Source organism: Salmo salar, chromosome 14, assembly GCF_965601325.2.
Source record: "Salmo salar chromosome 14, fSalSal1, whole genome shotgun sequence".
Lineage (NCBI taxonomy): Eukaryota > Metazoa > Chordata > Actinopteri > Salmoniformes > Salmonidae > Salmo > Salmo salar.
In genome coordinates this window covers 72,669,681-72,696,734 of record NC_138304.1, presented here as the reverse complement: position 1 = coordinate 72,696,734, position 27,054 = coordinate 72,669,681, and the positions used below count along the sequence as shown (strand labels likewise).

Genomic DNA, 27,054 nt, shown 5'->3' with positions numbered 1-27,054 from the left:
AGCGATGGGACAAGACTAACTACCAATTGGATACCACGAAATTGAGGAGATAATGGGGTTAAAAATAATCTAGCAAGGTATGAATTATCAGATTTGACCGATTGATCGCTAAAGAACTGTATTATCTTATCTGTTGAAAAATGCTTTTAGACAATGAGTAAACAGACAACCTATACTTCCATCAGTTAATACAGCCCATTTATTAAAGTACAAAGAGCTCGTAGTCATTTGTGGTGGGATTCAGATACATGATCTTACACACATTCCCTGGCACTCAGTGTGTACAATATCATAACAAACACAAGCATCTATACATCTCTAAACTACTTGCGCATATTGATACCATAACAGCCATGACAAACCGTGGAGCAAGGAATAATCATAAAATGCATAATTTACCATAACATTACTATAACTAAAATTCTATCAGTTCACAGAGCTGAACCGTCAACATGCCTAACATTGACCACGTTTACATGCACACCAATATCCACTTATTATTCAGGATACTCAAGTATTCTGTTTTTGAGTTGACTCATATAAACATCATATCCCGATTACAATATCCCGGTTATGAGACACCCGGATAAGAACGCTGGGACATGCTGATCTTGGACGGGATACTGTAGCATGTAAACATCGAATCCCGTTTACTGTTGTTTTTCGCGGTCTGCGCAAGCTCAGTTTCGCATATCATGGGTGAAGTTTTTATCTGATTGTCAAACTCACTTGAAAAAAATAGGCTACCTGTGCAGTTCGATCCATCATAATTCCATAGTAATTTGTTTTGCTGATACTCTGTACCGGACTGTATAGCCTACTGGCTTAGGCTACTTTCACCCATAATTTAGATGCATTTCTGCAGGCCATATTATAATTTCTGACATTTGGTAGGCCATTTGTTTGTCAACTATAGTTAGATACTTGCAGCTTCTTCTGTCATAACTTGTTGTCCTGGAAGACTAAATAGCGTAGTGCTCACCAGAATAATATAAACATGGTCAATAATATGGTTGAAGTACCGTGTCAGAATCGCCTTCTCTCTCCAATCCAGACTCCCCAAAATTATAGGTCATCAAAGGGGAGAGCCTTGGTGCACCCTGGGAATTGTAGTCCAGGAAGAACGAGTCTTTAAAGCCTGCTGATTGGTCGGCGGGGCTTTGGGGCGGGTCACTGAGAGGGGCGGTGAGCAGAGAGAGCTCCAGTTGGTCGATGGTGCTGGTCTGGAAGGACTGTGACTGGTGGGAGGAGGTCACTAGGGACGGGGAGGCTGTAGCCATGGTGTCGAACCTCTGGGGGGCGGGTGAGTTGCTCTGCGACTCGTCGGCTGAGAGGGAACGCCTGAGCTTGGCCCTTGCATTCTGGAACCACACCTGAGAGTGTGTGTGTGTGTGAATGTATAAGAGAGAGATAGAGATGAGAAATCACAATAATTTTAAGCATGACCTAAATGTCCATTGGCGACAGTTTGTCCGCATAATCCTGTACTGATTTTTTGGGGGATCTACTCCTGTCAAAATTTGTTCACAGTTAAAATCCTATGTTCTATGTCTCAAACCTGAAGCACTCTCTTGGGCAGACCGGTCCTGTGAGACAGACAGCTCCAATCCTTGCCATCAGGGTTGTGTTTCAGGGCAAAATAGGACTCCATGGCTCTCAACTGTTCGCTGCGGAAACATGTTCTTATTCGCTTAGTCCGCCTGCGGGCCCGGCCACCTGTAACGCCATCCTCCAGTCGTGGCTCAGGGCTGCTGACAGACTCCTCCCCTTCTCCTGTATCAAGGTAGGTTGATATAGCAGACTGTCCATTTGTAAACGTGAATACCATCTGTCATCTTTGAATAACTCACCTTCTCTCTGCTTGAGGTGGAGCTTGTGAGAGGGTGGAGCACTGCAGTCATCATGGTAATGTGATTGACAGTACAGGCTCTGCCCCTGTTGACTGTATAGGTTTCCAGGCATCAAGGTGACATCACACTCCTATGAAATATAGAATTACCACCATTGATGTAATTAAAAACAGTGCCTGGAGAGAGTGACTTCAATAGCCTCCTATTATGTTCCTATTAAAGTGTATTCAAGCTTACATTTGGGCCTCTTGGCCTTCGTCAGAGCTTTTAAAAGTGAAAGTGTACCCAGGTTGACTAATACAGAATTATTTGATTTTATGCATTTCACATCACCATTACCACAGGTTTCAGTAATAAACAAGAATTCTCCCCCCTAGCTTACGGTGGGGGTAATTGCTCCACTTTATACTCGGAAAGGCTAGGGCAGGGTTTCTTTATTTTCACCCCTTTTTCTCCCCAATTTCGTGGTATCCAATTGGTAGTTACTGTCTTGTCTCGTCGCTGCAACTCCCGTACGGACTCGGGAGAGGCGAAGGTCGAGAGCTATGCGTCCTCAGAAAACACAACCCAGCCAAGCCACACTGCTTCTTGACAATGCCCGCTTAACCCGGAAGCCAGCCGCACCAATGCATCGGAGGAAACGCCATACACCTGGCAACCGTGTCAGCGTGCATTGCGCCTGGCCCGCCATAGGAGTCGCTAGTGCGCGATGGGACAAGAACATCCCTGCCGGCCAAACCCTCCCCTAACCCGGACGATGCTGGGCCAATTGTGCGCCGCCCCATGGGTCTCCCGGTCGCAGTCGAGCTGTGACAGAGCCTGGACTCAAACCAGGATCTCTAGGTGGCGCAGCTAGCCTTGCGATGCAGTGCCTTATAGACCACTGCACCACTCGAGAGGCAGGATTTCTTAAACTATGGGTCGGCATGTGAGAGGTGGATCGCGAGTTATGAAAAGACATCCAAAATCTCACACCATTTCTTCTTAATTTGGGTCATTGGAGGATGCAAATTTCTCATTTGGGCCTTGAGCTGAAAAAGTTATACAGAAGTGTCTAGGAGGTAGGGTAGGGGCTAGTGGTCAAAGTAGAATTGGACAGGTACTGTAAGTGCTAATTATAGATCCAAAATAGCTAACCTGGCAGGAAAAGCATTCAGGGTGAAAGGTCAGATCACCAGACCTCATGACCATTGCTGACGACGGGATTGGCTGGGAGCAGCGGGCACATCGTCCCACACTGAATAACCTGGCCAGTTAGAGAAATAAGATCTCTGTTAGCACTCATCATTCTTGAACAATATGAGGACTGAGCATGTCTTTTACAACATTAACATGTTCCACTAAAGGAAATCCTCTTAGACAGAAGAGAAAAGTGTACAAATAGAAGACTGTCGTCAGTAGCCTACAGAGTATTACCGTACAAGAAAATGAAGATGGGACCAAAACAACCAAATGAGTAGTCTGGTGCAGATAAGTAGGTAGAGGCAGAATCAAAGCAACCAGAACATAAGTGTCTAAAGTGGGTGAAGACTGTAGTCACCTGCAGTAGTCCTGCTGACAGTAGATGCTGCCGTCACGGCAGAAGAGTGTGAGGTGCGTCTGGAGCTCACACTGGCATTGGCTACAGCGGAGACATGCCTCATGCCACGCCCGCCCTGCAGCCAATAGGACAAAGCGGTCGCAAACACGTCCCTCGCAGCCGGCACACACCAACGGCTCCTCTACTAAGCCTGTAGCTGGAGACTGCAAAGCAAGAATAGAAAAAGGTCATTCCAGGTCACAAGGGCTCCGTTGTAATACTTTACAAATGCATCCCTCCTTCCTCCGTTACTTGAGGTAATCACTGATTTGACATGACTGGAGAGGTGTAAACGGACTCATGTCAGATCAATCATTAACGCTAGATAATTTAACAGGGTCACGAAGAGACATTTTAGGGGATCGTGGAGGCCACCACTGTGTATAAAAATAGAGCCACATTTCCTGGTTTCCCTGCAATCGCCATTACCTCCATCAAACAAGACAACTCAGAATGTAGGTCATGGATTTCCTGCTTATTTTGTGTACATAGTGGTTTTGTGGTTGGTCTAACGCACAAACTGAAGCCTGTTAGCTGAAGCCTGTTAGCCGAAGCGTGCACATGCACGTGCATTATGTTGAACCCAGTTTATACCGGGAACAGTTCTCAGACATGCGCTACTGGAGCGGTGCAAAAAAGGAGCAAAGCTTCTCTTTATGGGAAGTCATGAACTATTCATAAAAACCCATAGAAGATAAATGGAGTGTAGGGCCCTTGGACATGCATTGAGACTGTTCTCACAGGACTACATTGTAAAAAATACTATCAAAATGTGAAGATACTTAGTCAAGAATTTATCCAATTCCATATTATTATTATTTGTTTTACAGATACAATGCCTGTTTAGGAATGTTAACAACAAAAATATGGGGCATATGCTATTATTATAGTCCACATATACAGTACTGTATGGGTTTTCGCCAAATCCTCTATTGTTGTCATAACAAGTATGTATGGACGTCAGAACAGTCTGGGACCAGGCTACAGACAAGCATAGTTCATATCTATCCTTGGTTCAGGCTAGCTGGGGCTTACACTGGCTGTTGAATTATCCTCTCCTAATCGTCTGCTCCCCTGGTTCACTGACTCCTCCCCCTCGTCACCATGGAGGCTGCCATACAATAAGCCCTCCATGGTGCTGCTGTCCTCTGGTGACATCATGATTGCCCTTGTGACAGAGGGGAAAATGAGGGATATGGATCACATCAAATAACATTAAGTTCTTGCTGATTCATTACACGACTTCATTATGTTTATTTCTAACACTATCCTTGCAGTTGATACTTCCATCTCCAATCCTAAAATGCACCTTTTACAAACATGTACAATACATGCAAGTAGACAATGTGGAATTAGAACTGATTTAGATTATCTTGGCAAACAAATACATTTCTCTTTAACATAACTATTCAATGAATTGGCTTGACTAGACCCATGAGCATAAAATGATCTTACCTGACGTGTTGATGTCCTGAAAGAATGCACTTCTTCTGGATCCCTGAACAATATCCCCTTTAAAAGGACAACTTAATGTGCATTATGGCACTTGAATGAACCGTACTATTCTCTGTCCAACCCCTTCTCTTTGACTCCAAAAATCCTCATGTCCACACCATTATTGTGATAATACGCTAAAACAGTGTTCCCGCTCCTCTGTAGTCGTTCAACTGGTGTGCCGTTAACTTTAAACATCTAACTCCCTAAATGTTGCCTGGTGTGTTTCTCGGTCCCAAGTGAAGCCTCAGCACACCTGTAAACAGGACCATCAGGAGCTGTTTCAGGCAGGTGTGAGAAGATCGGATTGGCTGCGCTGCCTGCTGGGAAAGCAGGTAGATCAGGGGCCATGAGGCAGCAGAAAGCTGTCCCAAGAGACCAATTAAAAAAAAGAAAAAAAAAAAAAAGAAAAGAGAGCCAAAAGGGGCATCTGGGAACACCACACCATAGGCTGAAAATACAATGAGACAAAGGCGGTGGATAAAACCACATGCACACAAACACCACAGATGCATGTTAAATTTGGGCATGAAATATAACATGAATTTCCAGGTTCTAAGTATGGATCTGTAATCCTACAATAGCTGTATGGGAACAGGTAGACAAATGTGAGGCATTTCTAATAGTTTTTCCTACCGAATAAAAACATTTATTGAAATCCAACATTAAAACATTATTTACAGTAAATCTCATATTTGACCACTATACTAACTTGTCTTAGGTGGTATGAGGACCAAAACACAGATGAACTAAAGCAGTATACCCAACAGTGTTTTTCCTTCAATGTATAAAAATACTTTTTTCTAAAATCAAAACATTGGTCAACAGTCCTTGCCTGGGTGAGAATTTTGTTATAGAATATACTGAGGTTATAAAAATAGGCTATAACAGGCCCACCCCAAGCCACACTGCTCGCTCCTCAATGGCTCATGTGAGTGTTCTCAGAGATTATCCACTCCTCGAATTCGCCGGGCAAGCTGAATGTCACGGGGGAATAGCGTTACACGCTTGGCGTGGATGGTACACAGGTAAGCGTCGGAAAACAGTAAAACGAGGAAAGCCTCTGCAGCCTGGAAGAGAAAGAATGGTGTCAAAAATTGATGACCCGGAAACGTTCATATTGACAACAGTTAATAGGGATACGATTTTATTTTTATTGCAGATATGTAAATAAAACTTTTTTCAAAATAAGTGTACTATGATGTTATTATAATCAAACATTTTAAAACTGTAAGATAAAGGTTTAGAGTATTGATATAACAGTTCTTCAAATAAGCACAGGAGTGGGAACCAAACTACCTCCTGCAATGCCAGAAGAGCATACACCTGCCATCTCATGAAGTCCCTGCTATACGTCTGGCACACCTCCCGAACCTAAGTAGACAACCTGAGTAAACAACCTTGAAATTCACTGAAGATAAATAATCACTAATAGGAAATATTTACTCGGGGTAGTAACTTTAAGTGTAAAAACAAGTATTTTAGTTAATCTTTCTTTTATTTATTCCAAACTAAGACACCACCAGTTCCTCCAGGATTTTGCAGCATTTTATTTATTTATATGGAAAAACGCTGACGTGTGGCTTCATTAGTCTAAATAGCAAGACCCATTTTGAAGTGCGTGATTGGTCATTTTTATGTGATAATGTTGAGATTATTTGACTATTGTATGCAGTAATAGTGCCGTGATAGGTCAAATATGCAAGCTCTCGCATAATATGTGGGGAATTGTCGATTTTGCAAAGAAATATGGAATCGCAAAATCCTGGAGAGACAGGTTTACCCACATACACAGCAGAGTTCACAGTGCTTTACAGGATTAACTATGTATCATCAACAACAAGTAATGTATTGTTAGAGTGGCAGCATCCATCTAAGAATGTAAGGTGCCTATAGACAAAATGGTGGTTGTAAATCGGTCCACAGGAGCCATGTGCTAATCAACCTCTACGAGGCAAGACAGTGAGGCGACAAAGCCAGTGGTATTGTACCAGGCGCGCAAACGGTCCCTTGCGCAAAAGCAAGTCAGTGCTCTTCTGGTACTTTCGAATTTCCATCAGAGCTCGGGTGCCAGGGCGAAACCTCCTCTTATTTTTCAGGGAGGGAGCTGGACCTGCAGGGGCTAGAGAGATCCAAATCATCTTTAAAAACAATGAGAACCTTTTTATTATTATTATAACACTTTCAACTAGTGGTCACATACATAGCTAAACAAAAAGTTTGCTTCAGTGTCAGGATTGAGAAGGCATGAGTCAACCCACATTTCCCCTCCTCCCCATCTTCCTCACCTGATGGTCCGCTCAGCCGTGCTGCCGGTGATGTTGAAGCAGGCGCGGTTGGGGCTGGAGGCCGACGCTTGGGTGTTGCACCCTTGCGCCGGCTTGCAGAAGAGCTGTCAGGATCGCGACGAGGCATCCTCCAATACTAGTTCACAACACTGCGTTAAAGCCACACGCCTGATGGCAAAGAGAATATGGAGAAAAGATGCATTTAGTGACTTGATCCAGTATTGACCATATAAGTTCTTGGACTTCATCATTAATCTTGCATGTCATCATCACACACCTGACCTGTTAGCCAATAAGTAAAAAGGGTTGGTAAAAGGGTTGGACTCAAACTGGATAAAAAAATAAAAGGCATCATTTCCCTTTATGACAAGGGCGTCAAACTCATTCCATGGAGGGCCTGAGTGTCTGCTGGTTTTTGTTATTTCCTTTCAAAATTGTATCCAATTAAGACCTAGACAACCAGGTGCGGGGAGTTCCTAACTAATTCATGATATTACATTAATTAATCAGGTACAAGGGAGGAGTGAAAACCTGCAGACACTCGGCCCTCCATGGAATGAGTGAGGGGTTTCAATTCATCTCGGGCGGGCGCAAGTGTAGGTGTGTTTTGCACTGGCTGAAAGTTGATTGCATTCGATTTGAAGTGAGCCAGGTGCCCCGCTCTGCTGAGGTGAAGTCAGCGCAAAACTAAAAGTTCCATAAGTAAGCACTTGTAGTAATGAGTAGGATTTCACATGCAAAAAGTGATTGATTTGATGAAGGTTTTCTATCTGTCTTCCCAATAAAAAAAATAGTTTTTGGGATGGAAAAACACTTTCAGTGTAAACTTAAAACAACTAAAACCAAATATAAAGCATTTGGAACAAAAATATAAATGCAACAATTTCAAAGATTTTACTGAGTTACAGAAATCAATTAATTTAAATAAATTAATTAGCCAGGCCCAACCAATCAGAATGCGTTTTCCCGTCAAAAGGGCTTTATTACAGTCAATACTCAGCACCCCCTCACCCTCAGATGATCCCGCAGGTAAAGAAGCCGGATGTGGAAGTCCTGGGCTGGCGTGGTTGCACTTGGTCTGCGGTTGTGAGACCAGTTGGACGCGTTGCCAAATTCTCTAAAACGACGTTGGCGGCAGTTTATGGTTGATAAATTAACATTAAATGATCTGGTAACAGCTCTGATGGACATTCCTGCAGTCAGCACGACAATTGCGCACTCCCTCAACTTGAAACATCTGTGACATTGTGTTAGAAAACTGCACATTTTAAAGTGGCCTTTAAATTTGAGAAAAATAAGCTTTTTGTGCATATGGAAAGTTAGATTTTATTTTAGGTCATGAAACTTGGGACCAACACTTTACATGTTTATATTTTTGTTCAGTGTATGTAGAAAAGATAATACAACTTTTTTTTTTAAATACTATAATCTTTGACAACAATCACCAAAATAAAAGCCAAACGTTCAAGGGAATTACATTCCAAAACCAATGCAATTAACAGTATTGATTTTATTTATTCAATTTGGAGCAAAAGAACACAGCATTAGCCATGGAGAAATTCTGAGAATAGCAGGAAATTCTTACAAATGCTAAAATTGCGCACACAAAAATACACAAAGATGGAGGTGTCTGGACGATGCACCATGCTGCCTTGTTGACAAAATGACAGAGGCGCAGATTGATGTTCTATTTGAGACGGCAAGCCTCTCCCCCCACTTTTCTCTCGATAACGTGACCGGCTATACTCCGGTGTACCCATAGGCCAGATTAATCGAACCCCCTCAGTGACACATACTATCTTTGAATGAATGTTGTTTTTGCCGGGGGCAAACTGGAAACAATATAAAAGATAGCTAGCGAACTGGCCACACAACAAGCTAACTTGTAAACGGGCATCGGTATGAAAGCAAAGATCTTGGCAAATCAAGAATAACAAAAGTTAGCTAGCTAACTGACAAGTTCATTTGAGCAAAGAAAGCTAGCGATAGTTCTTCAGAGAGCGTTGGGCATCTAACTTACCCAATTAGGTAGCTCACGTTATATTGAGCAAGCATGCCATATCTAACATAGCAAACAATGCAGAGCTAGCATAACTTTAGAACATGCAAAAATTACACACTTACCAGCCGATACAAAATATTATGTGAAGAACTTTTTGACACTCATATTTTCCGTGACCCAAGGACAAGCTCAAAATTCAAACGACGCTCGTTGTGTCCTTCTCTTTGCAGAGCCAATGAGATTCATGATGGGCTTGTAAAAACGCCCTGTTTACCGTTACACCAATGGGTGGTGTTAGAGTTTGTGGACATGTAACCATCCGTCATATCGAGCATCTGCTTTTCCATGAGGTAAACGAATGTATGGTCACGCTGCTGTCTGTTTTGGACATACAGCATTTACTGCGACCCGGGCCTCTGCAGAAGTCAGAGCTTCGCTCAGCAGCGCAGAGCCATCAACCAATTATGTCAATGCGGAGCTATACAGAGCCCTCTGCATTGTAAACGTTTTTTTGGGGAAGCAATGACGATGTGGTATGGAGCTTGATTTGGCCTATGCAAGCCTCCCGAGGCTCCGCAAATGCGTGTCACACCCTCCATACGGTGCTTCCGGTGCACATTGCCAGATCATGCATAAATCGGGTTCAAATAACAGTAGTAACAGCATATCTAGCAGTAATATGTAATAACTCTACTAATACAAATTATAGACAGAAATATTCCAATTATTAGATTCAGATGTGTGTATGGTTTTGGGGTGGGGGTTATCACAGTGAGTGCGGTTACATGCACACAATAATGTGATTATTGTGGATAGTCAGATTAATATAATAGTTTGATGAAAACGTTTACATGCTTTGCAAGAAGAACGATTTCCCTAATAATCCTGTTTGCATGGACACATCTGAAATCAGGCTACCTGATGGAACTCTGATAAGTGCAGAAAATCGCCAATCAAAATAAACATTGTACCACTTTATTTTTCGGAAGCATATTTGATTCTGAGTTTGGACATATAAAGGATATATGTGAAAACTAATTCTAAGCAGGGGCGAAGGCATGGGTGGGCCTGGGTGGACCCACTGGGGAGCCAGGCACTGCCAGGCCCACCCAATCAGATTGGGCAAAAACTAAAAAAAGAATACATTATTATTTATTTTTTTAAATACTCCTCTGCATAAATCGGTGTTTAGAAGTAGTTTTCACATTAAAGCTTTATGTCCGAACTCAGAATCAAATATTCTTCCCAAAAATAACATGGTAGAAAAACATGGTTGAACGTTTATTTTGATTGGCAATTTTTTCACATTTATCAGAGTTCCGTCAGCTAGCCTGATTTCAAATGTGACCAAATCGTTCTTCTTGCAAAGCATGTGAACGTTTTAATCAAACTATTACATTAATCTGACTAGCCACAATAGTTACATTATTGTGTGCATGGAACTGTACTCAGTGATGTACTATTGCATGCATGTTCTTGTAGAACCTGCTAATACATGTAGGTCTAATAAAAATGTCTAAATGCATTCATTGTATTTTGGTATTACGTACCAGTAAGGCGATCGCAATGCAAATTACCAATGCTTGTTGCTGATACTTAATGCCATTATCGCATGTAAGAAATATTTTATTGCCTTTTAATGTTTCATACACTGCAATACTGTTTTGAAAGTAAATTATTTAATAACAAAAGCTGCCAAGTATGTGTAATAAGCTATGCAAAAACCAATGCCATTATAAATTCATAAGTTCATCTTAGCTATTTAGAATTAAAGTAGATACTTTTGCTAATGAGTGTTGGAATTCACAAGTGTGTTTGATGATGCCTGCAGCAGCATACATTTCACTGAGTGTCCATGAGCTGAATTGATTCATCAACGACATGCAGAGGCAGGGGTGTGACAGTCTTTGTCAAAACTGCAGTGGTGCCAGGCTTGTACTTGTACTGTCCTTCCCTGGAAACAGACAGAGAAAGGAAAGAGAGCAAGAGAGCATATTGTAAATTCCCGTTATGAATAATCAAGTAATATTCACAACATTTTGTTGGTTGTAGCCTAGTAGAAACTTGTATTGCTCACTTTTTCCCCTTCTGGGCAGGTTGGTCATAGCTCCTAAGGTACTGAACCCCTGCCTGGGTGATGACACACAGGTCCACGTTACTGCCAGAGCCCAGGTCACAGAAAATCCCAGCAGCAATGGCATCCCGCACCAGCTTTTTAGCCTCTTCCAGCTGAGCAAGATAGACAGTTAAGACAGGTGAGCAATACATTTTATGAAATGAACAACTGTTCAATGAGAATAACTGCATCTCACCTCCATGTTTGGTCTGTATCTGTCCTCAAATATTGAAATCGCTGCCCCTGCTCCTGAACCTGCAAAAACAACGGCAGTAATGTCACCTTATCTAATGTTTCAATATTCAATACAACTTCACACCATTAGAAGCTCTTCACACGGCCCAGATGAATTATTTGATGGCAATAGACGATTACCAAAGACAAACAATACAGACAACACTACCTGTGATTAGGATGAACTGAAACACATGGACAGATGGTTAAAACAAAATCTCCATCAATGACAGAGTCAAGAATTGACTAGATAAACTAATGGAGAGCATACCCATGGTAAGGAATGGTAGTTTGTCGTAGGAGCCGTGTGGGTAGACGCTGTAGAGGTGAGCGCCAGTCACATCCACACCCCCAACAATCAGAGAGGAGCCAATATGTCCCTGGTACCTGGAGCGGAAGTCACAATTCAGGTGTAGAGCGCTACAATGTAACAGCATCATCAAAATGTTCATGATAAAACCTGGATGTTGTAATCAAATGAGGGATGTGCTATCAACGAAGGCACTGCTGTGTCTGTTATTTTATATTATGGTCTGGAAAGTAACTGGATTGTGAGCATTCAAACCTTGTTATGAGAGTGGCCACTGTAGTGGTCTTATTTTCCCATCGTCACAGACTCATTCATGCTCTCGCTCACCTGAAGAGCATCTGTTTCAGTTGTCGGGTAACCGTGACAACAAGGGGAGGGCGTCCTGTGCTAAGTGAGTGCAGCTCCACATTGGATGACATCATCTGAGTGGTGACTTCTGCGTCTGCAGCCACACCTGCTCCACAACAGCTACAATAAAAACTGAGATTAGTGGGTGAAGCATGGTGGCTCAAATAGACTTCAACAAAAGCCCCAGTCTGTGCCTACCATTGTGCAGGGGCTGATGCTGATCTACATAGGGGTTACACAAGCTACACTATTATACTGTACATGGTGTATTCTTTGTGGCACTTACTAAATGTTAGGTGCAATGTAGTGGATCTTCATGCAATTCTTGTCAGCTACCACCATGTCATCAGTGGCTCTTGTGTCAGCTCCAAGTATCACCCCATCCTGTGGAGGGAGGATACCCAAACTATAATCACACTTAGGGTATTGATTGTGCTGAGCTCAACCCTGAAACAGCTACATCACAGTAAGCAGAAAATGTGTAATGACTGATTCTCACCTTGAAGACTATGCCAGCGATGGTGGTTCCAGTCTTCCTTGCCTTAGGAGAACTGTAACCAAGCTCAGACAAATTCCCCTCCAACACAGCATTCCTGCAAAGTGAGCACTTTTTATGCAATGTTGGGAGTATTTAGAGGAACTGGCATTGTGTTAGCCTATGTAGAGCCAGAACGATATATCGATTCACTGATATTATCAGCCGATTATTGGCCTTTTAATGCTACATCGGTCGATAACTCCACCGATAACCGATATTCAATAAATTGAACAAAAAAAGGGAATTTCGTGCTCATCTGAACACTTGCGGCCATTCTTATGATGTGTCATTATTGTCACAAAGTATGAAATCAACATTTTAAGCATAGTTATTGGATAATTGCTCTTTTGGATGGCAATTTATGAAAATTCAGTATGGGAAAATGGCACTTTTTAATTTCCCTGCTGTAAAATAGTATGTCAGGAGATATATTGGTATCATAAGTTTTGCCCCCCCCAAAAAAAACATATTGGTCGGGCTCTAAACCTAAGCCTACTAAAAGCAGAGATTATTCAGGAAAGCTTCCTCTACAGTCTCTGCTAAAACTATGCATTTACATGGTAACAATATGTAGGCTTGCAGTAATTAACCTGTTTTAAACTGTGCTATATTCTTAGTATAGCACAGTCTGTAGGTTCACAAATTTACAAAAATGACAAAAATGTGTCATATTCAGAATAAATGACATTTTATATCAGTTTCTTTAACAATTTCAGACAGGCACAGTAATTAAAGGACAATTCCGCCACTTTTCAACCTCATTCATCTCCTGCACCAAACCAGTGTCTACATACAGTACCAGTCAAAAGTTTGGACACACATACTCATTCAAGGGTTTTTCTTTATTTGTAATATTTTCTACATTGTAGAATAATAGTGAAGACATCAAAACTATGAAATAACACATATGGAATCATGTAGTAACCCACATTTTTTTAAACAAATCAAAATATATTTTATATTTGAGATTCTTCAAAGTATCCACCCTTTGCCTTGATGACAGCTTTGCACACTCTTCTCTCAACCAGCTTCATGAGGTAGTCACTGTATGTGAAAACAGCACATTTCTATGATATGTGGTTAAAAAGATAAGGTCCTAAAGCATTGTTAATCACAGGGCAGGGTTAAAAGTAAAAAAGTGATTTTCAAAAGCTGCAATGAGTTTCTAGCCCAAGGGAGAGTGTTCTTGCTCCCCACGGCACCGTGAATCTCTGTTTTAACTTTTGATGTCATCGGGTAGAACTTAACGTTATATTTCTTTCAGACAAAACGTACAAATGTGCTGTTTTCACATATGTTGACAATCCAGAGGCGGCTGGTGGGAGAAGCTATAGGAGGACGGGCTCATTGTAATGTCTGGAATAGACTAAATGGAACTGGGTCAAACATGTGGTTGAGATATGTTTGATACAGTTCTATTCATACCATTCCAGGCATTACAATGAGCCAGTAGTCCTATAGCGCCTCCCACTAGCCTCCTCTGGTTGACACTTGTATTGCGCTGGAGATAATGAAAATTAGGTTGAAAAGTGGTCGAGTAGCCCTTTAATTGTGCATGAATTGGGTCTTGACTCGAGCCCCTCACATCCACCTCAAGATCTTTCACAACACTGTGGTACAAACATAACATCTTATTAAACAGAGCTGCCAACTCTCACGCATTGGCCGTGTGACGCATTTGACCCTCCTCTCATGCTCAGACGCCACACCTCATATCTCACGCATTGAAAAGTACTGCTTTTATTTTTATAGTCACGTCCTGACTAGTTAGTGCCTAATCAGTGCGTTGACTTTTCAACTGTGCTCCAAATCGTTTTGAAATCAGAGCATCTGCACCTGCAATTTAACATCACGAGCGGAACCTCTATCATTGTCCTATCACAGCACTGTGCGCCACGGCACTTTGAAGCAGATGATTGGTCTAGTTATGTAAGGGATCAAGAGGATTAATCAAGATCAGAGTGGAGCTGGATGGAGAGAGCAGCACAGCAGCACTGTTTTATGTACAATGCCAACAAAATGAGGTTGCTGTTATGCCTCGATCACACCGACAGCGTCATTGCGCTAAATGGTACGCAGCATCATCTGGATATGTGTGCAACAAAAGTTTAACATTCACCTTTAACTACCTTTTGTGTCAAGCCGTCTATGCATACGGTTTTATGTATATGTTCAATATATCCAACGTACGCACCACACAGAATGCACCGCAACTGCCTCTGCAATGCAATGTCGCAAGGCAAACGCAGCATTCCATTGGAAATAAATGTACTTCTGGTGTACCAAAATGCAATAACGCTATCGGTGTAATGGAGGCGTTGCTCCCGTGCCTATTGCAGAATGCATCTGTTTGACAGTGTTTACTAAAGTCGATTTAATCCACACTTGCATTTGTCCCCTCGTTTGGTGATTGGCATTAAGGCTGTGACAACGATAGGGCAGTAGACAGAGACCTACAATATGTTTTAGCAGGGAAGGTTTGTTAAGGGGACTTGATGTGTAACTATGCCAGTGTAATCACATATTTGAAATCTGATATGCCTACTTGAGCGTTTGAAAATAAAGTATATGAGGCTATGTATTTTTTGCAGCCATTCATGGACAGTTTTGTATAAGTCCTACAAATAAACATCGGATATTAAATGCTCCAGGCCTCAAATATAACTTGACATTTTGGTATTGTGCACATGCTAAGCAGAGATGGTAGGGGGACTCACAACACATAAACACGTCATATTTTGTCTATGTAGAGTACGACAATGGCAAGGATCTTAAACTAGTAGGCATAAATCACCTGAATAGTGATATTCATTCGATTTTTCTTGAAGGTTTGTGATTGAGATATTAATTGTTATAATAAGAACATTTTGAAAAACCCAGCACTTGGGAAACATAGATTGGGGTGGTGAACCCTCCTGGAGAGCAAGCAGGATTTTCTTCCAGACCTATTTTACATTACATTTTAGTCATTTAGCAGACACTCTTATCCAGAGCGACTTACAGTAGTGAATGCATACATTTCAATTCATGCATTTTTTATTATTTTTTGTACTGGCCCCCCGTGGGAATCGAACCCACAACCCTGGCGTTGCACACACCATGCTGGCGTTGCAAACACCATGCTCTACCAACTGAGCCACAGGGAAGATTTTAAAGAAAGTTCACCCAAATTACAAAATGTATGTCCTTAGCTTGAAAGCAGTCTATTGACAAGGAGACTGAAATCTATGATTTGGTTATCCCCTGCCATCACCCATTAATATTAATATTTCCTGTGCAGAGCCTTGGTGTAGTGCAGGGATAATCAACTAGATGCAGCTGCAGGCCGATATTTGTCTGGAGCGGATGGTCGAGGGGCCGGAAAATAATTACAAATAATTTGTAGACTGCGAAATGGCAGCAAGAATGCGAAATGGCAGCAAGAAGCCCAAACAGATTTGTTTGACAAAAACATAATAATTTCAAACCTTGCTTACATTTGTATATGATCACGTGTCTCTCGATTATGTGTGGGAATACTTGGGAGCAGACTTCTTAAGATTACTTGGAGATGATTTCCTGATCTTTTTACAGTCTTTTATGTCCTACAATGAAAATTCCACACAAATGTTTTATTTCTTTTTGCGCCGAAAACTTGGGGGGGCCAAATAAAACCACCCGCGGGCCAAATTTAGCCCACCAATTGGGGAACCCTGGTGTAGTAACACTCCCTGGCACGTACTTTCCACCAGAGAACGGACAGTCCCTGCTTCCAACCTTCCCACGGTTTCTCCCATTTGCCAGTCTCCTCATCTCATTACTGTTTGAATAATGTGCCAAACCACCTAAAAAATATATTTTGCATACTTTAAATGTAATCCCAAAGATCTCAAAGTAACAAAGTTGTACAATTGAGTGTTTATTTAATGTTCAAAGCATCTTGAATACACCTGACCTGTGGTTTTATTTTATTTTCCACCCTGGTCATACAGTAGGCCTAAGCCATATCAAAATATGTAGAATTGCAGGAAATTAGCTTTAAAACTGTAAAACCTGTCTAGGGGTTGTGCCAGAGGGCAATGAAAGTCACTCCAAGATTTCTTAAAAAGTTGACAGCCCTGATTATTATAAAGATGTTTTCGTTGTTGGAGTAAATGTTTATCAAATTACCATGTGGGCCTCAGAGAAATGAACTCACCTGCGAGTGTTTTCGAAGGAAAAACCAGCGCTTTGAGGTTGGTAAGGTCGAGAATTATTGAGCATCTTCAATCAAGATGGGCGAACGAATCCACAAACCGAGACCCCTTGTGAAAGGTGAGACAGCTTACTGCACTTTACTTTTCTACCCCTATTACTTTGTTAAACGCTGTCAAGGTAAACTGTGTTAGCTAAATGTGTCAGCGTTTAGTGGGGAGAACTCTTTCACTTTCAATTTTAACACATCATAGCCTCAGACGAATCAAAATACCGTATAGGCCAGGGAGAACAAAGGGTCATGGCTAGAAGGGATACAGCTTTTGTTAAGTTAACGTCAAAAGTAGTTTCTTTTGTGCATTTTAGCAAACCCTAACCCATTTCCTTAACATTAACCTAATTCTCCTAAACTGCTGCGTAAGTTCTAACCTGCTACGAAAAGTCAAATCTGACAAACTGTATACCATCTTGTCAAAACCGAACAAAATGGATTCTCAATGGCTGGTTGGCTGATAGGAACGGGATCCTTGGGCCGTCCCAACTCGGACGTTTTAAAATGGTTAAGGTTAGTTAAGGGTTATGGTTAAGGTTATGTAAGGGTTACGGCTAGGGTACGGCTTAAGTTTTGAGATGTCCTAAGGATACCAAATAGCACTACCGTTGTAGGTTCACAACCAGCTGTTTGGAAAATGAACAGCTGCATAATTGGTGCAAAACGTATTGAATTATAGAAAATAAAACGAAAGAAGCAATGAATACGGGTGAAGTGTGAATAGGCATACTTTTATATGCATGTCTATGGCGTGTAAAAAAAATTATGCCCTCTACGGTCATACTATAAGTAGGCTATCAATGGCATATCTTAGGCCATTTGCACCATTATCAGTTTGTGGAGTGTGAAACATGTTATGGAAATGACAAGGCCAGTGTAAATATGCTATGTTTAGTATTAGTTTAAAATACAAAACAGTTTCTCAACATAATTATATGTAGGGTAAAGTGAACTTTCATTCTATTTTCTCGCACTTGGTCTTCATGTTGCTCAGGGGAGGATGGACGCTTGGTAGCAGAAACACATGGGAAACAACATCCTGCGCAGGGAGAAGTCTGCCACCAAAGAAGTCTGCCACTAAGCCCCATATTTCAGGAGACTTGGATTCATAGCAGGTATACAGTCCCTTTAGAAAGTATTCACACCCGTTGACTTTTTCCGCATTTTGTTGTGTTACAGCCTGAATTTAAAATGGATTAAATTGAGTTTTTTTCCTCACTTGCCTCGCTCTGTGCAATAAGTGTTTAACATGATTTTTGAATGACTACCTCTTCTCTGTACTCCACTCATACAATAATCTGTAAGGTCCCTCAGTCAAGCAGTGAATTTCAAACAGATTCAACCACAAAAACCAGGGAGGTTTTCCAATGCCTCGCAAAGAGTATGTATTGGTAGATGGGTTAGAAAAATACAAAAGTAAACATTGAATAACCTTTTGAGCATGGTGAAGTTATTAATTACACTTTGAATGGTGTATCAATACACCCAGTCACTACAAATATACAGGTGTCCTTCCGTACTCAGTTGCCAGAGAGGAAGGAAACCGCTCAGAGATTTCAGCATGAGGCAAATGGTGACTTTAAAACACATACAGAGTTGAATGGCTGTGATAGGAGAAAACTGAGGATGGATCAACAACATTGTCGCTATTCCACAATTACTAACCTAATTAACAGAGTGAAAAGGAGGAAACCTGTACAGAATAAAAAATATTCCAAAACATGCATCCTGTTTGCAACAAGGCACTAAGGTAATACTGCCAAAAAATTGTCATGTTTGGGGCAAATTCAATACAACACATTAGAGTACTATTCTCCATATTTTCATGCATAGTGGTGGCTTCATCAATGGAAAGGGAAAGGGGGATACCTAGTCAGTTGTACAACTGAATGCATTCAAGTGAAATGCATCTTCCGCATTTAACCCAACCGCTCTGAATCTGTTATGGGTGAGCTTGTAATCATTAAGGACTGGAGAGTTCTTCAAGCTAAAAAAAAAGAAACAGAATTGAGCTACTCACAGGCAAAATCATAGAGGACAACCTGGTTCAGTCTGCTTTCCACCAGACACTGAGAGAACAATTCACCCGTCAGCAGGACAAGAACCTAAAACACAACGCCAAATCTACACTGGATTTGCTTACCAAGAAGACGATGAATGTCCCGGAGTGGCCGTGTTACAGTTTTGACTTAAATCTATGGCAAGACTTTGTTGTCTAGCAATGGTCAACCAATTTGACAGCACTTTAAGAATTTTGAAAATAATGGGAAAATATTGTACAATCCAAGTGTGCAAAGCTCTTAGAGACATCCCCAGAAAGACTCATGTCGCTGCCAAAGATTTAGTCGCTGCCAAAGGTGATTCTAACATGTATTGGCTTAGGGGTGTGAATACTTATGTAAATTAGATATCTGTATTTCATTTTCAATACATTTACAAAAATATGGGGTATTGTGTGTAGATGGTTGAGAAAAAAATCGATTTAATCCATTTTGAATTCTGTCTGTAACACGTGTAATAAGTCAAGGGGTATGAACACTTTCTGAAGGCACTGTACGTGTAGCTAGGGTGTGGTTTCTGATGGAGTGGTTTATTTGTGTGGTCAGGACAGTACCCCACTACTGGTCAAATGGGAAATAGTGTCCCCCTCTGGCTGCGTTTAGACAGGTAACCAAATGCTGATATTTTTCCACAAATTGGTCTTTTGACCAATCACATCAGATATTATTCAGAGCTGATCGGATTGGTCAAAAGACCAATTGCTAAAAAAAAGATCAAAATTGTCTGCTTGTGCTTCGAGAGGCTAGTCAAAGCCCACATCACCTTCTCCCTCCCTGACACACTAGACCGTCTCCAATTCGCCTACCGCACCGACAGATCCACGGTATCGCCATTGCACTGCACACTACCCTCACACTACCCTCAAAAGGAATGCATGTGAGGATGCTGTTCATAAACTACAGCTTCAATACCATAGTGCCCTCTAAGCTCACCACAAAGCTTGCGGGACTAAACTCCTCCCTATGCAACTGGGTCCTAGACTTCATGACGGGCCGTCCCAGGTGGTGAAGGAAGGCAAAATTACCTCCTCGACACTGATCCTCAACACAGGAGCCCCACAGGGGTGCGTCCTCAGTCCCCTCCTGTATATGCATGACTCCGTGGCCTAACGCAGTTCCAACTCCACCCTCAAGTTCGCTGATGACACTACAGTAGTAGGCCTGATTACCAACAAGATGGCCTACAGAGAGAATGTAGACACTGATGGCGTGGTGCCAGGTAAACAACCCCTCCCTCAACGTCAGCAAAACAAAGGAGCTGATTGTGGACTTCAGGAGGAACCAGGCTGGGCGCGCACCATTCTCATCAGAGGGGCTACCGTGGAGAATGTCAAAAACTTAAAGTTCCTCAGCGTACACATCTCCTGGGAGCTGAAATGGTCAAACCACAAAGACACCGTGGTGAAGGCACGGCAGCAACTCTTCAACCTCAGGTGGCTGAAGAAATTCAGCCTGTCCCCTAAGGGTCCACAGGACGTCCATCGAGAGCATGCTGTACCACAGCGTCAATAAAGGACGATATCCATCCGGACATTTGTCACATAGGAAATGTGTATCACTGGACCTTCTCAAATAGTAGTTGAGTACCCCTGCTCTAGGGGCTTGATAAGGAACGTGAAGCAAAAGACACCACACTGACGTATGTCTCTTTATGTTCAGTTCCTTCCCCTGCTCCAGAATTACAATTAGTAGCTCATTAATGTTGAAGCAGGCCTACATTCTGAGTTTGGCAATTTAGCACTGGGAGCTATCCATGTGCAACAGTGTCCACAGTGTTCATAGGCTAACATGTGAAAGAGGGATTCCACTCGGCCATTGTGCAACTACATTGAGGGCAACAGTTTCCAATCAACACAAAATACCACATTTTTCTAATGTGGTAATATAGCAGTAGCATGACAAAGAGTTTCCAGAAAGGACAATTTGCAATATTTAGGCCTACTGCAAATCTTAACACCCATACTGTTAATAATTGGACATACTAATAATAATGTGTACGGGACTAATTGGTAAAGGAACCATAAACCTGTGATCTCTTTCTGTCCGTGCTGCAGTTTGGGCATCTCTGTGTGCTACTGGCTACCTGACTGTGGCTCTTGGAGACTAAGGGCCCCTTGGACTCCTCTAAACCTCTTTGTGGATGTGAGAGCACTCTCAGGTGACGGCGTTGGTCGTCGACGGCGCTTTGGCCAACAGGCAGTGGTCCCGGAGTGCGACTGATCTCCTGTCCGTTTACTACGGTCATGCTAACTACGAAATTCGCCCATCCACAAAGAAAATTGCAAATGTCCATGTTGAAACCCAGGTCTGTCAGACACTCGTGCTTACTAATGTCCCCCTGCACTCCTTCATGAAATTATCCATGAGGTTATTGAGGACGAGCCCAGTCAGACGGCCAACAATCAAGGTAAACCCGTCCGATGTGTAGTCCTCCCACTGCTTAAAGCCTCTCTGATCGCCAGCATCTTGAATTGAAGCGAAATCAGAGAGATCTACAGGGATCCTTTTAGACTTGTAATCCTGCATACATCATTGATGAATCTCTCTGCCACATTGAGGCAGAAGGGTGTTATGCCAGTTACTTGTTCTAATTTATCCACGTTGTAGCCATGTCGCCTAGCAGCTTCAAATGGGTTGGCAACGGCTTGCTGCAATTAATTAAATAACTGACAGGGATTTTGAAAGTACATGGTTGTTGTCGATTGCTATACAAATGAATATCCTTTGTCACTCTGTTAACATATTATTCTTATGTAGCACATTAGACTCTTAAATGACCTAATACGATACGTTACAGACTTATTCTAAAATGGATTAAATAGTTTATTTTCACTCCTCAATCTACACACAATGCCCCATAATTACAAAGCAAAAACAGGTATATAAAAAAACATAAGTATGCAGACCCTTTACTCAGTACTTTGTTGAAGCACCTTTGGCAGCGATTACATCCTAGAGTCTTCTTGGACAGGATGCTACAAGCTTGGCAAACCTGTATTTGGGAAGTTTCTCTCATTCTTCTCTGCAGATCCTCTCAAGGTCTGTCAGGTTGGATGGGGAGCGTCGCTGCACAGCTATTTTCAGGTCTCTCCAGAGATGTTCGCTCGGGTTCAAGTCCGGGCTCTGGCTGGTCCACTCAAGGACATTCAGAGACTTGTCCCAAAGTCTCTCCTGTATTGTCTTGGCTGTGTGCTTAGGGTCGTTGTCCTGTTGGAATGTGAACCTTCGCCCCAGTCTGAGGTCCTGAGTGCTCTGGAGCAGGTTTTCATCAAGGATCTCTGTACTTTGCTCTGTTCATATTTCTCTCGATCCTGACTAGTCTCCCTGCCCCTGCCACTGAAAAACATCCCCACAGCATGATGCTGCCACCACCATGCTTCACCGTAGGGATGGTGCTAGGTTTCCTCCAGACGTGACACTTGGCATTCAGGCCAAAAGTGTTCAATCTTGGTTTCATCAGCAGATAATCTTGTCCTTTAGGTGCCCTTTTGTCAAACTCCAAGCGGGCTGTCATGTGCCTTTTACTGAGGTGTGGCTTCTGTCTGGCCACTCTACCATAAAGGCCTGATTGGTGGAGTGCTGCAGAGATGGTTGTCAATCTGGAAGGTTCTCCCATCTCCACAGAGGAAATCTGGAGCTTTGTCAGAGTGACCATCGGGTTCTTGGTCACCTCCCTGACCAAGACCCTTCTCCCCCGATTGCTCAGTTTGGCTTTGCGGCCAGCTCTAGGTGTAAGGGCTGTCTGAGGAAGTGGACCAAAATGCAGCAGAGTTAGTGTTCATCATCATTTAATAAAGAGCGAACACTATACAATTTACAAAACAAGAAAACTGACAGCCAAACAGTCCTGTCAGGTGAAACACACTAAACAGAAACAATTACCCACAACCCCAAGGAAAAACACACACTACTATATAGGACTCCCAATCAAAGGCTACTCAACACACCTGCCTTCAATTGGGAGTCCAACCCCAATTAACTAACACATAACACAAAACTCTGCCACGTCCTGACCAAAACTAATACAATTACGCCCTCTGCTGGTCAGGACGTGACACTAGGAAGTGTCTTGGTGCTACCAAACTTCTTCCATTTAAGAATGATGGGGACCACTGTGTTCTTGGGGACCTTCAATGCTGCATAAATGTTTTGGTACCCTTCCCCAGATCTGTGCCTCAACACTATCCTGTCTCTGAGCTCATGCACTGTCAACTGTGGGACCTTATATAGACAGGTGTGTGCCTTTCCAAATCATGACCAATCAATTGAATTTACCACAGGTGGACTCTAATCAAGTTGTAGAAACATCTCAAGGATGATTAATGGAAACAGGATGCACCTGAGTAACATGTCGAGTATTTCAATATTTCTGTTTTAAATTTTTGTACATTTGCAAAAGTGGGGTATTGTGTGTAGATTGATGTGAATAATTTTTTAAATCCATTTTAGAATAAGGCTGTAACATAACAAAATGTGGATACCGTTTACCTTTTGCAATAGGTTCACCACAGGGTTCACCACTGGCCTCACTTGGACTTGCTGATCAGAAACCTGGTTTGAAACAGGAACCTCCACCTGGGGTGTTACAGAATCCCTGTGAAGAGTTGACCAGGTAAGATGGACTCTGTCTGTGTGTGTGTTAGGTAGAAATAGAGGTCATTACCTGGGAGCCTCAGTAGCTTTAGCCAGGATTCTTGTTCTCTTCTGTGTATTGTGAGAAATGTATACACATTGTGAACACACACTTATCGTATTTACATTAGCAGTACATGAATAAACGATAATAGTTGAAGAATAATCTGTAATATCAATGTTTTCTACAATTTTTTATTTGATAATTCTACAACCTAAAAATCATACCTTTCTCCCCTTCCTCAGCATGGTGGATATGAAGGAAATGTGTACCTGTTTGAGGAAATGTGTGTGCTTGGAACATTGCATGCAGTGATACATGAAGTGAACAATGGAAGGTCTATGTCATAATGGTATCAATCCGATAGAATTAAATATTAAAACTCAGTCTACAGAATTAAATGGAACACAGTACATAGGGGCGAAAATCTGATATCAACTTTGGAGGGGACAATTGGAGGGGACATTACATTTTCTCAAGAGCAATTCCTGAGGGGGACACCAAAAGTAGTGCTGTAACACATAGCCTACGTTGTAATATGGTAAATGTATATTGAGGAACCAAAGAAATAAGGTGTTTGCCGTACTCCTAACTACCGGTACCCAAAACTACACAACTAATCACAACAGCAATACCATTGCCTTTAACAAATCTTAGTTCAGTCACCAGTTTAAGTTGAGAGTGGGGGTATCCATGTCATTTTCCAATTATGTTCCTATTTTACAAGTAAAAAAAAATGAGAACCTTTCATAATGTTGCCAAACAAAGACTCAACAAACTAATCTGAGACTCCCTGTCTCTGCCAGTCTGTCCCTGCATATCTGTCCCCAACTCTGCTGTCTGTGTGCCATCTGTTGCCTGCTCTGCCTAATGACATCATTGTGAAACATTTCCATTAGCATTTCACTGCTTTCTTATGAACATTTTAACAACTAGTCTTTGAGATATTAGGCTACTAGGGTTCTTACTTTGCGTTTCGGTGTACTAATAGTTAATATTTGCACGCTAGCTCTGCATATTCAGCTAGTGTGTGTGTGAACCCTGGCACGATTGACTGGATGAACCTCCCGCCAGTTACGTGCATTGAGTGCCTTTCAGACAGTAGACACGAACCCTCTGTTACCTTGCCAACTAAGGAACTGGCAGTGGATCAAACCATTGTGAGGCAAAGGGCGGGGGGGGGTCGCAATCTTTTGAAACTTAAAAACGAGCTATTAAGTGTCTATAATCAGCACAATTGCTTTCATTGCGTATTATTAATATTATTTAAATTACATAGTTATGTTTACAGTGATATATTGGGGGGGACAAATCATATTTTTCCCAGGATGGGGGGGTCGTGTCCCCCCCGTCCCCCCTGGGATTTCCGCCCCTGCATACAGTTGAAGTCGGAAGTTTACATAGACTTAGGTTGGAGTTTTTCAACCACTCCACAAATTTCTTGTTAACAATCTATAGTTTTGGCAAGTCGGTTAGGACATCTACTTTGTGCATGACACAAGTAATTTTTCCAACAATTGTTTACAGACAGATTATTTCACTTATAATTCACTGTATCCCAATTCCAGTGGGTCAAAAGTTTACATACACTAAGTTGACTGTGCCATTAAACAGCTTGGAAAATTCCAGAAAATGATGTCATGGCTATAGAAGCTTCTAATAGGCTAATTGACAACATTTGAGTCAATTGGAGGTGTACCTGTGGATGTATTTCAAGGCCTACCTTCATACTCAGTGCCTCTTTGCTTGAAATCATGGGAAATTCGAAAGAAATCAGTCAAGACCTCCAAAAATAATTGTAGACCTCCACAAGTCTTGTTCATCCTTGGGAGCAATTTCCAAACGCCTGAAGGTACCACGTTCATCTCTACAAACAATAGTACACAAGTATAAACACCATGGGACCACGCAGCCGTCATACCGCTCAGGAAGGAGACGCATTCTGTCTCCTAGAGATGAACGTGCAAATCAATTCCAGAACAACAGCAAAGGACCTTGTGAAGATGCTGGAGGAAACCGGTACAAAAGTATCTATATCCACAGTAAAACGAGTCCTATATTGACATAACCTAGAAGGCCACTCCGCAAGGAAGAAGCCACTGCTCCAAAACTGCCATAACGGTTTGCAACTGCACATGGGGACAAAGATCGTACTTTTTGGAGAAATGTCCTCTGGTCTGATGAAACAAAAATATAACTGTTTGGCCATAATGACCATCGTTATGTTTGGAGGAAAAAGGGGGAGGCTTGCAAGCCGAAGAACACCATCCCAAATGTGAAGCACGGGGGTGGCAGCATCATGTTGTGGGGGTGCTTTGCTGCAGGAGGGACTGGTGCACTTCACAAAGTAGATGGCATCATGAGGGAGGACAATTATGTGGATATATTGAAGCAACACCTCAAGACATCAGTCAGGAAGTTAAAGCTTGTTCGCAAATGGGTCTTCCAAATGGACAATGACCCCAAGCATACTTCCAAAGTTGTGGCAAAATGGCTTAAGGACAACAAAGTCAAGGTATTGGAGTGGCCATCACAAAGCCCTGACCTCAAACCTATAGAAAATTTGTCGGCAGAACTGAAAAAGCGTGTGCGAGCAAGGAGGCCTACAAACCCGACTCAGTTTGACCAGGTCTGTCAGGAGGAATGGGCCAAAATTCACCCAACTTATTGTTGGAAGCTTGTGGAAGGCAACCCAAAACGTTTGACTCAAGTTAAACAATTTAAAGGCAATGCTACCAAATACTAATTGAGTGTATGTAAACTTCTGACCCACTGGGAATGTGATGAAAGAAATAAAAGTTGAAATAAATCATTCTCTCTACTATTATTCTGACATTTCACATTCTTAAAATAAAGTGGTGATCCTAACTGACCTAAGACAGGGAATTCTTACGAGGATTAAATGTCAGGAGTTGTGAAAAACTGAATTTAAATGTATTTGGCAAAGGTGTATGTAGACTTCTGACTTCAACTGTATACGCACTGAGTGTACAAAACATTAAGAACACCTTCTTAATTGCGTTGCATTTAGCGTCAAGTTGGCTGGATGTCTTTTTTGGTGGTGGACCATTCTTGATACACACGGGAAACTGTTGAGTGTGAAAAACCCAGCAGCGTTGCAGTTCTTGCAGTTCACACTCAAACCAGTGCGCCTGGCACCTATTACCATACCCTGTTCAAAGGTAGTTAAATATTTTGTCTCTCCCATTCACCCTCTGAATAGCACACATACACAATCCATGTCTCAATTGTCTCAAGGCTTAAAAATCCTTCTTTAACCTGTCTCCTCCCCTTCATCTACACTGATTGAAGTGGATTTAACAAGTGACCTGGTAAGTCTATGTCATGGAAAGAGCAGGCGTACCTAATATTTTGTA

General features: G+C 42.0%; 3 protein-coding genes across 5 annotated transcripts; all 3 read right to left on the bottom strand.

Moving 5' to 3' along the window:
* Positions 1-176: 176 nt before the first annotated feature.
* LOC106569937 (LIM/homeobox protein Awh) lies at positions 177-5,409 on the bottom strand. 2 transcript variants are annotated; one of them, XM_014141711.3, is made up of 7 exons: positions 4,885-5,409; positions 4,465-4,597; positions 3,391-3,593; positions 2,988-3,096; positions 1,851-1,980; positions 1,559-1,773; positions 177-1,373 (listed from the first exon to the last, which is right to left on the bottom strand). In XM_014141711.3, the coding sequence occupies exons 2-7, from the start codon at positions 4,588-4,590 to the stop codon at positions 1,002-1,004; spliced, it is 1,155 nt and encodes a 384-aa protein (XP_013997186.1). In that variant the 5' UTR covers positions 4,591-4,597; positions 4,885-5,409; the 3' UTR covers positions 177-1,001. The 2 variants fall into 2 exon arrangements, with proteins under 2 accessions (XP_013997186.1, XP_013997185.1); XM_014141710.3 differs by having other exon boundaries at positions 4,465-5,409.
* A 140-nt stretch (positions 5,410-5,549) lies between these two features.
* Positions 5,550-10,550, bottom strand: LOC106569940 (histone H3-like centromeric protein A). 2 transcript variants are annotated; one of them, XM_082961169.1, is made up of 6 exons: positions 9,336-10,550; positions 8,223-8,328; positions 7,212-7,379; positions 6,915-7,045; positions 6,223-6,297; positions 5,550-5,993 (listed from the first exon to the last, which is right to left on the bottom strand). In XM_082961169.1, exons 3-6 carry the CDS (start codon positions 7,336-7,338, stop codon positions 5,865-5,867), a joined length of 462 nt encoding a protein of 153 aa, XP_082817295.1. In that variant the 5' UTR covers positions 7,339-7,379; positions 8,223-8,328; positions 9,336-10,550; the 3' UTR covers positions 5,550-5,864. The 2 variants fall into 2 exon arrangements, with proteins under 2 accessions (XP_082817295.1, XP_013997189.1); XM_014141714.3 differs by lacking the exon at positions 8,223-8,328.
* A 259-nt stretch (positions 10,551-10,809) lies between these two features.
* On the bottom strand, positions 10,810-17,237 carry LOC106569939 (proteasome subunit beta type-7). Its single transcript, XM_014141713.3, has 8 exons — positions 16,937-17,237; positions 12,721-12,814; positions 12,508-12,605; positions 12,201-12,341; positions 11,835-11,950; positions 11,526-11,584; positions 11,291-11,442; positions 10,810-11,167 (listed from the first exon to the last, which is right to left on the bottom strand). The coding sequence occupies exons 1-8, from the start codon at positions 16,999-17,001 to the stop codon at positions 11,056-11,058; spliced, it is 837 nt and encodes a 278-aa protein (XP_013997188.1). The 5' UTR covers positions 17,002-17,237; the 3' UTR covers positions 10,810-11,055.
* Between the last annotated feature and the right edge of the window lie 9,817 nt (positions 17,238-27,054).